This window comes from Chiloscyllium plagiosum, unplaced genomic scaffold, assembly GCF_037043375.1.
Source record: "Chiloscyllium plagiosum isolate Xiang-an unplaced genomic scaffold, Cpla_swu_hap1 HiC_scaffold_46, whole genome shotgun sequence".
In the NCBI taxonomy this organism is placed as follows: domain Eukaryota; kingdom Metazoa; phylum Chordata; class Chondrichthyes; order Orectolobiformes; family Hemiscylliidae; genus Chiloscyllium; species Chiloscyllium plagiosum.
In genome coordinates this window covers 1,531,985-1,545,627 of record NW_028270184.1, presented here as the reverse complement: position 1 = coordinate 1,545,627, position 13,643 = coordinate 1,531,985, and the positions used below count along the sequence as shown (strand labels likewise).

The window sequence follows — 13,643 nt, the reverse complement described above, 5'->3', positions numbered from 1 at the left end:
GGAGAGAGAGAAAGACAGAGATAAACTGAGAGAGAGAAAACACTATGTGGCTGGAAGCAGGAACTGGAGAGGGTGAGGAAGAGATTTACCAGGATGCTGCCCCTGGTCTGGAAAGTTTCAGTTTGGAAGAGAGATTGGACAGACTATGGCTGTTTTCCTTAAAGCAGAGGAGTTTGACAGGGAACAGGATTGAGATGGATAAAAGTATGAGGAGGCACACATAAGGTAGATAGGAAGACATTTTTCCCTTGATAGAAGGATCAATGATCGGGGGGGGGGGGGGCACAGATTTAAGATAAGGGACAGGAGATTTAGTGGAGATGCAAGGCAAACCTTTTCATCCAGGGGGTTGTGGGAATCTGGAAGTTATTGCCTGTCAGGATGGTAGAGACAGAAACCCTTGTAATATTGAATATTGTAATATTGAAGAAGTATTTAGATGTGCAGAAGGAGAAAGTGAGGACTGCAGATGCAGGAGAACAGAGTCAAAAGGTGTGGAAAAGTACAACAGGTCAGGCAGCATCCGAGGAGCAGGAGAATCAATGTTTCGGGCATAAGTCCTTCATCAGGAATGGTGGAGATGTGGGCTGAGGGATAAATTGGAGGGTGGGGTTGGGGTTGAGGTAGCTGGGAAAATGATATATAGATACAAGTGGGGAGGGGAGGGTGGAGCAGATAGGTGGGAAGGAAGATGGATAGGTAGGACAGTTTAAAAGGGCAGTGCCGAGTTGGAGGATTGGATCTGGGATGAGTTGGGGGGAGGGGAGATGGAACTGGTGAAGTCGATGTCAATACCGTGTAAAACCTGCGCCCACACCTCCACCCTCACCTCCTTCCAAGGCCTGAAAGGATCCTTCCACATCCAGCAGAGATTTTCCTGCACATCCAAACACCTCATGTACTGTGTCCGTTGCTCTCGATGTGGTCTCCTCTACATTGGGGAAACAGGATGCCAACTCATTGAATGTTTCAGAGAACATGTTTGGGACACACGCACCAAACAACCACACCACCCTGTGGCCAACCACTCCAACTCCCCCTCTCACTCCATCAAGGACATGCAAGTCCTGGGCCTCCTTCGCCACTAAATCCAAGTTACCCGATGCCCGGAGGAAGAAAGCCTCATCATCTGCCTTGGGATCCTCCAACCACACAGCATCAATATTGACTTCAGCAGTTTCCTCATCTCCCCTCCCCCACTTTATCCCAGATCCAACCCTCCAACTCAGCACCACCCTTTTGAACTGTCCTACCTGTCCATCTTCCTTCCCACCTATTCACTCTAACCCCCTCCCCTCTCACCTATCACCATCACTCCACTTGTATCTACCGATCACCTTCCCAGCTACCTCATCCCCACCCTCCTATTTATCTTCCAGCCCCACCCACATATCTTTCTGAAGGGCTTATGTCGATTCTCCTCCTCCTCTGATGCTGCCTGACCTGCTGCGTTTTTCCAGCATCACACTTTTCGACTTGCAATACTAAGGCAGACAATGCTATGGACCAAGTACTGGGAATTGGGATTAGAATAATTATCATAAGAAATAGGTGCAGGAGTAGGCTATCTGGCCTGGACTCAGCTTCATTTGCCTGCCTGCTCACCATAACCCTTAATGCCTTTAATGTTTAAAAATTTCTCTCTCTTTGCCCTTAACATTCAACAAGGTAGCCTCAACTACTTCACTGGGCAGGAAATTCCACAGATTCACAACATTTTGGGTGAAGATCCTCAACTCAGTCCTAAATCTGCTCCCCCTTATTTTGAGGCTTTGCCCCCTAGTTCTAATTAGGTGGTTGTTCTTGACCAGCACAGCCACAATGGGCCAAAGGGCCTTTTTTAGTGCTGTACATCTCTGACCAGACACAGCCCAGTGGTCAGTAGAGGTACCTCCATTTGATAGGGCAGAAGCTGTGAAGCAGGGAGACAGCTGGTGTGTCAAGATCACATAAATACACAGAAACAACAAGTCAGAGTAATACTGCCCACAATTCCCAGCTAACATCTCGGATACGGGCGGCATGGTGACTCTGTGGTTAGCACTGGTGCCTCACAGCACCCGGGACCAGGTTCGATTCCAGCCTCGGGTAACTGTCTGTGTGGAGTTTGCACATTTTCCATGTGCCTGCGTGGGTTTCCTCCGGGTGCTCCGGTTTCCTCCCATAATCCAAAGATGTGCAGGTCAGGTGAATTGGCCATGCTAAATTACCCATAGTGTTAGGTGCATTAGTTAGGGGTAAATATAGGGTAGGGGAATGGGTCTGGGTGGGTTACTCTTCGAAAGGTCAGTGTGGACTTGTTGGACCGAAGGGCCTGTTTCCATACTGTAGGTAATCTAATAAAAAAAAAATTGTCCCTGAACCAGCAGAAAACTTCTCTTCCTCTCTTCCCTCACTCTCTCCTTCTCAATTGGCGGTTTCAGACTAGCCACACATGGAGGGCATTCTCTCAGTTAGCTATTCGACTTAGGGAGGTTGTACCTTGCTCACTGCCTCTTGTGCAGCAGACTCCAGGCCATGGCAATCGTCCATTGAGAGTCAACTCAGGAGCAGGCTGCTAAAGGCTTGGACAACTGGCTCCCAGGTGCTTACTGACCCTGTGAGAAGCATTTCAGGGTTGACAATTCAATCTAAATTAGCTAGATTCCAAAACTAATGGTGGCAAAGAGGAACCGACGCAGCTGCTATAGTGGATCCTCTTCCAGGCAGAATAAATGCTTCTCTCGGGATGAGGTAGCAGGTTGGCGGTGGGTTAAAAAAGCCGCACAACTGGAAGTAGTGCAGGACAGAGCTCTCCCTGTGTCCTGGGGCTGAAAATAGATGATCTGGGTAGTCATATATAGCTGGCCGTGCGATCTTGCTGTGCACAAGCAAGCAGTTGCATTTCCACGAGGACAACAGTGGCTTCAGTGCAAAACCCCTCAAGTTGCAGGGAACAGCATTGGAATGTCTCAGGACTCCACAGAAACACGGGTTCTTTCTTCAGGGGGACTGTGCCTGCCCCACTCACTTGTCAGTGGTTGGTTACAATGATCTGAATATACCGGGTTTGGCTCACTCTCTGTGCTGTCTGGCTGACTCACAGTTAGCTTCAGTTCCCCTTCAGTTGGGTACAGTATTGGATCAGGTGGGTAAGAACACTGCCCAGGGTTCCTGCTTCCTTCCCACCTATCCGCTCCATCCTCCTCTCTGACCTATCACCTTCATCCGCACCCCCATCCACTTATTGTACTCTTTGCTACCTTCTCCCCAGCCCTACCCCCCCTCCCATTTATCTCTCCATCCCAGAGGCTCCCTGCCTTCATTCCTTTTGGCCGAAACGTCGATTTTCCTACTCCTTGGATGCTGCCTGGCCTGCTGTAATTTTCCAGCACCACACTAATCTAGAATCTGGTAATCTCAGTTGAAACGTGGGTCGTGCTGGATGGCAAGTGATGCCTCCAGGAGTCAAACAGCTGGCCCAACTCCCACTTGTGTAACAAGGGTATCCAAGGCAGCTGTGGAATAGTGCCCAAGTGAGAGGTGGGACTGACTGTAGGGACATTAGGAGTGAGGCACTGACATTAAAGGTGACACGGGTTAGGGCTATAGCTTCTTAAATAATGGACACAGTGAGGAGTAGCCTCCATTGATTTGAGTGAGGCTGTCGAACCAGTTCTAGGGACAACTGGGCCTGCACTCTCTCAGATATCATGACGTGTTCCATGCTATTGAATGATTCTGGTGCATCTGGATCCTCAATCACGGTAACAAGAGTTTAAACATTTAATAAATACCATCTCTCTCTGCTTACCAGAGTATGTTTTGTCACACAATCCTCTATAACATTTTGAACTGCACTGTCAAGTGTTTGTTAAAGACAGATATCGAGTGGGCAGTTTGCAGAAGATGAGAAAGAGATGGGCAGAAGTGTGTTTTGACAGAGAGTCTGAATAGGTTCAGCCTGTTATCAATAAATGAGAGGTGATCTTATTGAAGTGTAAAGATGCTGATGGAATATTACAGGGTGGATGTTGAGAGGATGTTTCCCTTTGTGGGAGAGACTAAAACTGAGGACTTTAAAAATGGGGAGTTTCCCTGTCAAGATGGAGGCCAGGAAGTGTTTTAATCACTTGAAGGGTTGTTATTTTGTGGAACTCGCTTCCCCAGGGAGGGGTGAGGACAGGCGCATTCAGTACTTTAAGACAATGAGAGAAATGCTTCTCTAAAACGGGAGCCAATAGTTATCAGGGTGATTGTAGAGGAAACTCAAAGGGCTGGGTGGCCTACTTTAACATTCTCTGTTCAAACCTCTCATTACCTATTCCCTACCTCTGGGCCTCCTCTCTATTGCTGTAACCTCCTTCAGTCTCTACACACTCACTATCGCTGTAATCTCCTCCAGTTTCTACACCTCTCCGTATCTCTGTAATCTCCCCCAGCCCCTCTTCTCAGTTTCTCTGGAATCTCCTCTGTCTTCTACACCTCTCCCTATCTCTGTAACCTCCTCCAGCCCCCATGACCCTCCCTATATCTGTAACTTCCTTGCTGTCAAGGGCTGTCACTCTTACCTCATCTCTGGAATTCAACTATTTTATCCATTTTTGAACCAAGGTTGTAATGAGGTCTGAAGCTGAGTGGCCCTGGTGGAACCCAAACTGGGCATCCCTGAACGGGTTATTGCTGAGCAGTTGCTGCTTGTTAGCACTGTTGGTGACATCTTCCATCATTTTTATTGATGATCTAAAGCAGACTGATGAGGCAGTAATTGGCCAGGTTGGATTTCTCCTGCTTTTTGTGTAAAGGACATATCTGAGCAAATTTCTATATTGTTAGGTAGATGCAAGTGTTGTAGCTGTACTGAACAAGTTAGGGGAGCAGCATGTCCTGGAGCACAACTTTTCAATACCATTATCAGAATGTCAGGACCCATACACTTTGCAGTATCCAGTGCCTCCAACCGCTTCTCGATATCACAGAGTGAATCAAATTGGCTGAATTTGTAATGCTGGGACAACTGGAAGAGGCAGAGATGGATCATCCATTTGGCAATTCTGGCTGAAGATTGCTGTGAATGTTTCAGATTCCAGACTGTTGCCAGCTGTAATCTCAGTTCATCTGCTCCAGAATCTGAAAAAGGGGGAACAACGAGAATCCCCAGAGTGTCTGCAGAAACCTGGCAAAACGCAGAGTCAATATTTCACAGACTTGGATGCAATTCTCAGTGAGACAAAGAGAACTGTTTCTATCTCTCATCAGATTAGGATATCCCAAAGTGCCTTTCACATGAATGGTATGGTAAATATAGCAAGGAAGAAAGCCTCAGACTACAATATAGGTTGGCTGGTCAGATCAGCTGAACAGTGGCAAATAGAATTTAATCCTGAAAATTGCAAGGCAATGCATTTTGGGAGGACTAACGAGACAAGAGAGTACATGTTGAATTTGCAGACCCTAGGAAGTACAGAGCATCAGAGAGACCTTGGTATCCACAGATCCTTGAAGGCAGTAGGACAAGTGTATAAGGTGGTTAAGAAGGTATATGGCACACTTGCCTTTATTAATCAAGATATTGAATACAAGAGCAGGGAGGTTATGAAGTTAACTAGGCCAATGCTGGAATACTGTAGTTCTGGTCACCGTACAATAGGAAGGATATGATTGCACTGAAGGAAGTAGAGGAAATTCACCAGGATGCTGCCTGGACTGCAGTGATTGAGTGATGAAGAGAAACTGGATAGCTGGGGTTGTTTTCTACAGATCAGAGAAGGCTGGCCGGGGGACGGGGGATGATTGAGGTATACAGAGTTCTGAGAGGTATAGACCAGAGTAAATAGGGAGAAACATTCCCCCTTTAGTAGTGAGGTCAGTATTAAGCTAAGAAGCAGGAGGTTCAGAGGATATTTGAGGTAGAATTATTTACCCAGAGGATAGGTGGTATCTGGAACTCACTGCTTAAAAGGATATTAGAGGTGTGAACCCTCCCAAGACAAGTATTTAGATGAGCAGTTGAAAGGGCAGTGCTGACCACCTATGGAACAAGCCCTGGGAAATAGGATTTGAATTGATGACCAGCAAGAACACAATGGACTTAAGGGCCTTTTCTGTGCTGTTAAATGTCAGTGTGGTGCTCCATTAGTACTGACCCTCCAACAGGGCAATGCTGGGACTGGCTTTGTGTTTAAATCTCTGAAGTGTGCTCTCACCTAAAACTTTCAGGGTCAGAGGCGAGAGTGAGAGAGAGTGCTACCCACTGAGCCACAGAGAGATTCACCTAATCAGAGGGAGTAGTATGTTTTTCCTCTTCTTCTGAATGTCTGCACCTGTTCATATTGTCTGCGACTAACATCTGTTCTCATTGAGTTTCGAAATGTGAGTGACATTTCCAACTTCCTGTTTTTGTGACACATTGTCTTTGCAGAAGAGCAACTATGGATCCTATTGTCAAAATCACTGGATACCCTTTCTCCTTGCATTGAGGCTTCTCCTTGCATTGAATGGCATGTTTGAAGGAGAAGGGATAGCTGATATTCTGTCAAAACTGCCCAATGTATCACCTAGCCTGGACTCCCATACCACCATTTAGACTAACAGCTCAGACAAGCCTCTCCCACTCTCTCTCACCATCAACCCCCAACTCCCTATCCTTCTATTTCTAGCTCCCTCATGCATTTATCCAGCTGACCCCCCCCAAAAAAAAAACATATCGATATGATTCCCTTTGAGCCCTCCCTGTGGGAGCAAATCACATATTCTCCCCACTCTCTGGGGCCAGGATGTTTCTCCTGAATTCTGCACTGGATTTATTCAGGACTGCCTGCGATTGATATCCCCCAGTTCTGGTCTCCCCTGCTCTTAACAGCATCTTTTAAAAGTGGTAAAGGAGATCCGGAGAGTTCAGAGCCAAAGAGAAAGCAAAACAGTTGAAATGAAGTGAGGATTTGTGGGTGAAAGTGTGTGCCTGTATATATGTGTGTGTGTGTGTCTGCATGTCTATGCATGCATATCTGTGCTTGTGTGTTCATGCAGATACCTGTGTGTGCCTGTAAGAGAGAGAGAGTGTGTGTGTGTGTGTGTGTGTGTGTGTCTGTCTGTATATTTGTGTGAGTGTGTCAGCAGTGCCACTTGCAGAGCCTCCTGACTCTCTAACCTGGCCAACATTCCTGTTCCAGTCTGCTTCGTGCTGGGAAATGGATGACAGACTAGCACAGTGACCTCATACTTGCTGTAACTGATCTGCATTCCGTATTTCAGATTATAACAATGAATTGCATTTATCTAGTGCCTTGGTCTAACAGCATCCTGAGAATAAATGCTGTCCACGAGACAGGTATGAGAGGGCAGCCTGTGACTGAGGGACACAGGCCATAGGAGAATATCCTAGTCAGTGAGGGAGGGAAAAATTCCTCCAATACACAGCAATTAGCAAACCTGGAGCAGCACTTCATCCGATTCCCCACAGCACCAAATCATCACCAAAGCTAACTCCCCACAGTCGCCCATATAAACATAAGTCCTTGACTCAGTTAACAACACTCCAAGCACAATAGTTTGACTGAATCTCATTGTAAAGCAACCACCTTCGTCTGGAGAGTTGGCAAATCCAAGAGGGCCGAGTGGCCTTCGACTGTGTTGGCATTGACCTGCATTCCTTATTTTAGATTCCAACAAGAGACTGTATTTGTCTAATACCTTCAACACAGTAAAACTCTTCAGGCACTTCACTGGAGCATCAAGCAGAGTGGCTTTGACCCAGAGCCACACAAGGGGCAGGTGACATAAAAGCCTGGTCAAAGAGCTCAGAGTTATTGAGAGAATTCCTGACCTGAGGGCCCCAGGCACAGCCCCAAAGAGTGGAGCAATGGGAATTGGGAAATGCTGGAGAGGCCAGGATTGGAGGAGGTGACAGAGACAAGGAGATGGTGTAGAGATTGGAGGGATGACAAAGATAGGGAGGGGCATAGGGGCTGGAGGAGTTTACAGAGATGGGGAGGAGATTTGAATGATTTCATGCACTAATGAGGATTATAAAATTGAAGCATGTCTGCACTGGGTGTTAAAGTGAGTCTGTAAGCACAGGGGCGTACTGGGTGAACGTGAGTCAGTGACGTTGTGGACAGCAGAGCTTTGGTCGAATTGTAGTTATCACAGCAAGTTCTTTCAGGTACCACAAATTTATCTATCAGTACTGTCGAATAGACAGGTGGTCAGTACAAGTGTGACACTACATCAAAAGTGACCAGACGCACAGAGTTCTCTAAACGGGACTGAAAAACGGACAACTCCGTTAACACCAAATTAATAGCTGTATGCACAGGATATTCTACAGGCCAGAGCACCTCCTGTTATCTTTCCACCTTGCTATCAAATTGATGTTTTCAAATTCTCACATTCGATGTTTCCACAACATAAGGCAAAGTTTCAGAGAAAAAAACATCTGTATTTCGCCAAAGTTCACCACCACAGGAGGCGTCAAAGCACCTTAGCAGCCAAATACATCATTTCTCAAAATATGACAGTTATGACACCACAAGATCCAACAGAGACAGAAAAATGATAATCACTACTATTCTGTTTACATGTTGGGGTGGGGGTAGAGGGGGTGGCAGAGACATGACCACATCCATACCAGACCCCACAACACCAGCTGTGGGATCATTCATCTCCCTCAGCACTGACATTTCGGCAGTGCAACATTCCCTCAGCACAGACGCTCCGACACTGCAGCACTCCCTCAGCGCCGACCCTCCGACACTGCAGCACTCCCTCAGCGCCGACCCTCCACCAGTGCTGCGCTCTCTCAGAGTTGATCCTCCGACACTGCAGCACTCCCTCAGCGCCGACCCTCCACCAATGCTGCGCTCTCTCAGAGTTGATCCTCCGACACTGCAGCACTCCCTCAGCGCCGACCCTCCACCAATGCTGCGCTCTCTCAGAGTTGATCCTCCGACACTGCAGCACTCCCTCAGCGCCGACCCTCCACCAATGCTGCGCTCTCTCAGAGTTGATCCTCCGACACTGCAGCACTCCCTCAGCGCCGACCCTCCACCAGTGCTGCGCTCTCTCAGAGTTGATCCTCCGACAGTGCGGCGCTCCCTCAGCGCTGACCCTCCGACAGGGCGGCGCTCCCTCAGCACCGACTCTCTGACAGTGCGGCGCTCCCTCAGCACCGACTCTCTGACAGTGCGGCGCTCCCTCAGCACCGACTCTCTGACAGTGCGGCGCTCCCTCAGCACCGACTCTCTGACAGTGCGGCCCTCCCTCAGCACCGACTCTCTGACAGTGCGGCGCTCCCTCAGCACCGACTCTCTGACAGTGCGGCGCTCCCTCAGCACCGACTCTCTGACAGTGCGGCGCTCCCTCAGCACCGACTCTCTGACAGTGCGGCGCTCCCTCAGCACCGACTCTCTGACAGTGCGGCGCTCCCTCAGCACCGACTCTCTGACAGTGCGGCGCTCCCTCAGCACCGACTCTCTGACAGTGCGGCGCTCCCTCAGCACCGACTCTCTGACAGTGCGGAGCTCCCTCAGCACCGACTCTCTGACAGTGCGGAGCTCCCTCAGCACCGACTCTCTGACAGTGCGGCGCTCCCTCAGCACCGACTCTCTGACAGTGCGGCGCTCCCTCAGCACCGACTCTCTGACAGTGCGGCGCTCCCTCAGCACCGACTCTCTGACAGTGCAGAGCTCCCTCAGCACCGACTCTCTGACAGTGCGGAGCTCCCTCAGCACCGAATCTCTGACAGTGCGGAGCGCCCTCAGCGCCAACAATGCAGCACTCACTCAGCACTGACCCTGTGATGGTGCAGTACTCCCTCAGCGCTGATACTTCAACACTGCTGCATTCCCTCAACACTGATCCTCAGACAAAACAGCAATCCCTCAGCACTGATCCTCTGATGGTGCAGCACACCCTCAGCTCTGACCATCCGAAAGTATGGTTCTCCCTCAGCTCTGACCACGTGAAGGTACTCAGCTCCAACCCTCCGACAGCGCGGCACTCCCTCAGCACTGACCCTCTGACAGTGCGGCACTCCCTCAGCACTGACCCTCTGACAGTGCGGCACTCCCTCAGCACTGACCCGCCGACAGTGCGGCACTCCCTCAGCACTGACCCGCCGACAGTGCGGCACTCCCTCAGCACTGACCCGCCGACAGTGCGGCACTCCCTCAGCACTGACCCGCCGACAGTGCGGCACTCCCTCAGCACTGACCCGCCGACAGTGCGGCACTCCCTCAGCACTGACCCGCCGACAGTGCGGCACTCCCTCAGCACTGACCCGCCGACAGTGCGGCACTCCCTCAGCACTGACCCTCCGACAGTGCCCACTCCCTCAGCACTGACCCTCCGACAGTGCCCACTCCCTCAGCACTGACCCTCCGACAGTGCGGCACTCCCTCAGCACTGACCCTTCGACAGTGCCCACTCCCTCAGCGCCGACCCTCCGACAGTGCCCACTCCCTCAGCACTGACCCTCTGACAGTGCGGCACTCCCTCAGCACTGACCCTCCGACAGTGCCCACTCCCTCAGCGCCGACCCTCCGACAGTGCGGCGCTCCCTCAGCACTGACCCTCTGACAGTGCGGCGCTCCCTCAGCACTGACCCTCCGACAGTACGGCGCTCCCTCAGCACTGACCCTCCGACAGTGCGGCGCTCCCTCAGCACCGACCCTCCGACAGTGCGGCGCTCCCTCAGCACCTACCCTCCGACAGTGCCCACTCCCTCAGCACCGACCCTCCGACAGTGCGGCACTCCCTCAGCACTGACCCTCCGACACTCCCTCAGCGCCGACCCTCCGACACTCCCTCAGCACTGACCCTCCGACAGTGCGGCGCTCCCTCAGCGCCGACCCTCCGACAGTGCGGTGCTCCCTCAGCGCCGACCCTCCGACAGTGCCCACTCCCTCAGCGCCGACCCTCCGACAGTGCCCACTCCCTCAGCACTGACCCTCCGACAGTGCCCACTCCCTCAGCACTGACCCTCCGACAGTGCCCACTCCCTCAGCACTGACCCTCCGACAGTGCCCACTCCCTCAGCACTGACCCTCCGACAGTGCCCACTCCCTCAGCACTGACCCTCCGACAGTGCCCACTCCCTCAGCACTGACCCTCCTACAGTGCCCACTCCCTCAGCACTGACCCTCCGACAGTGCAGCACTCCCTCAGCACTGACCCTCCGACAGTGCCCACTCCCTCAGCACTGACACTCCGACAGTGCAGCACTCCCTCAGCACTGACACTCCGACAGTGCAGCACTCCCTCAGCACTGACCCTCTGACAGTGCCCGCTCCCTCAGCACTGACCCTCCGATAGTGCAGCACTCCCTCAGCACTGACCCTCCGACAGTGCAGCACTCCCTCAGCACTGACCCTCCGACAGTGCAGCACTCCCTCAGCACTGACCCTCCGACAGTGCAGCACTCCCTCTGTGCGAAAGCATTGATTGTTGTTGGTGCTAACGTGAGGTTAAGCGCAGAGCCTGCTGTATGTTCCCAATCCGAGCCTCTGAAACAGGGGCTTTGACAGGTCTGAATACCGAGAGCTCGGAACGTTCGGGAAGCTGGCTGGGGGAGGGAAGGGGGCGAGTGACCCTCTGGAAAGGAAGGAAGCGACAGTAATTCAGAGAATGCAATTGACTTCAAGTCAAATTAAAAGTTGTTTTGACCCGCCCAGGAACAGGAATCGCGGTGTCTCCGTCTCCTGACGGAGGGTGTGCTGCGCTGGGGGCTGGGGGTCCCTGGATCAGGACGTGAGGCTGGTCAGAGGCTGACTGGGCAGCAAGGGGGGGGTGTGGGGGGTGAAGCTCGGAGAGGGTCGGCCCGGAGTCCCCCACCCCCGCTCTGTCACTCACTCACTCACTCACCCAGACTGTCCATAGCGAGCGCCAGCAGTTCCGTGTCTCTATCAAGCACCGCTCACTGCCCGTCCACATTGGCAACTCCGGGGAACAGGAAGATCCCAGTGAAACTGATGAAAGGCACCGTACCGCCGCCCAATCAGCAGCACGGCCCGCAGCCCATGTGATAGAGACAACCACAAACACCGAGACACAAACAGAGAACTCTGAGCCCAGGCTGGAGATAGCAAACAGCCGGCTCACTGAGAGGGAGGGAGGAGAATCAGTGCCGACTGTTCCTTCCTTCACTAACCCTCACCTCACTCTCCCTCACCTCACTCTCCCTCCACTGCCCCTTCTCCTCCCCCCCTGCAATCCTTTCCCCCCTCCACTACTCCTCCCCCTCTCTATCCTTCCCCAACCCTTTCTATCCTTCCAACCTGTTCTCCTTCCATGACTGTACCTCGCCCTCCACTATCCTTCCCACCCCCTCACTATCCCTCCCCCACTCATCCCCTCACTATCCATCTTCTCACACCCCTCAAATCATCCACTGTTCCCCCCACCTCATGCTGCCTCTGCCTTACTCCCAGCACTCATTCCTTACCTGTCCTCCCTTCACATCTGCTCCCTGCACTCATCCAGCCCCTTGTCTTGTCCTCACTCACTTTGCCCCTCACTTACCCAACACCCTCTTTCCTCTGCCCTTCACCTTCTCCATTTCCCCTCCCCTCTCTGAAAAGGCTGAAGGCAGATAAATCACCTGGATCAGATGGACCATGCCCCAGGTTTCTGCAGAAGATGATGGAGTTATTGGTGGTGGTCTTTTCGGAATCAGTGGAGTCAGGGAGGGTCCCAGAGGATTGGAAAATGGTTAATCTAATACCCATGTTTAAGAAGGGAGGAGGTGCAGACATTGACAAACGATAGTCTGGTTAGCTTGACCTTGATCATTGGTAAGATTTTAGAATCCATTATTAAGGGTGAGATTGTGGAGGACTTGAAAGTGCTCGGTAAATTGAACTGAGTCAGCAGTTTTGTCCAGAGGAGGTCATGCATGATAAATCTGTTAGAACTATTTGAGGAGGTCACAAGCAAGTTAAACAAAAGCAATCCAATTGTCATAGAGTCATGGAGATGTGCAGCATCTTTGATCCAACTTGTCTAGTTATCCTAACCTAATCTAGTCCCATTTACCAGCTTTTGGCCCATATCCCTCTAAACGCTTCCTATTCATAAATATCCAGACGCCTTTTAAATGTTGTAATTGTGCCAGCCTCTGGTAGCTCGTTTTATACATGCACCACCTTCTGTGTGAAAATGTTACCCGTTAGGCCCCTTTTAAATATTTCCCTTTCACTTTCAACCTGTGCCCTCTAATTTTGGAACCCACTACCCTGCAGAAAAGACCTTGGCTGTTCACTCTATCCATGCCCATTTGACCTTATAAACTTCTATAAGGTCAGCTCTCAGCCTTCAACACACGGAATATAGCCCCAGCCTATTCACCCTCTTCCTTTAGCTCAAACCCCCCCAAAACAGGTTCAATTCCAGCCTTGGGTGACTGTCTGTGTGGAGTTTGCACATTCTCCCTGTGTCTGTGTAGGTTTCCTCCCACAGTCCAAAGATGTGCAGGTTAGGTGAATTGGCCATGCTAAATTGCCCATACTGTTAATTGCATTAGTCAGAGGGAAATGAGTCTGGGTGGGTTACTCTTTGGAGAGTCGGTGTGGACTTGTTGGGCTGAAGGGCCTGTTTCCACACTGTAGGGAATCTAATCTGAACACAGTATTCCAAAAGTGGTCTAACTGATGTCCTGTACAGCTGCA

The 13,643-nt window shown here is 51.1% G+C and overlaps 1 protein-coding gene across 5 annotated transcripts in view; it reads right to left on the bottom strand.

The window, feature by feature from the left end:
- The window catches only part of LOC122543787 (echinoderm microtubule-associated protein-like 2), a 64,748-nt gene extending 52,761 nt beyond the window's left edge, over nt 1–11,987 (bottom strand). The window contains exons 1-2 of one of the 5 annotated variants that reach the window (XM_087983578.1): nt 11,842–11,869; nt 830–931 (exon numbers count right to left, since the gene is read on the bottom strand). In XM_087983578.1, coding sequence (XP_087839704.1) covers nt 830–931; nt 11,842–11,854 — 115 coding nt within the window. In that variant the 5' untranslated portion in view covers nt 11,855–11,869. Of the gene's footprint in view, nt 1–829; nt 932–11,841 lie in introns of those variants that run through there. The other 4 variants (XM_043682559.2, XM_087983579.1, XM_043682557.2 and 1 more) reach the window with 4 other exon arrangements.
- Nucleotides 11,988–13,643: the final 1,656 nt, after the last annotated feature.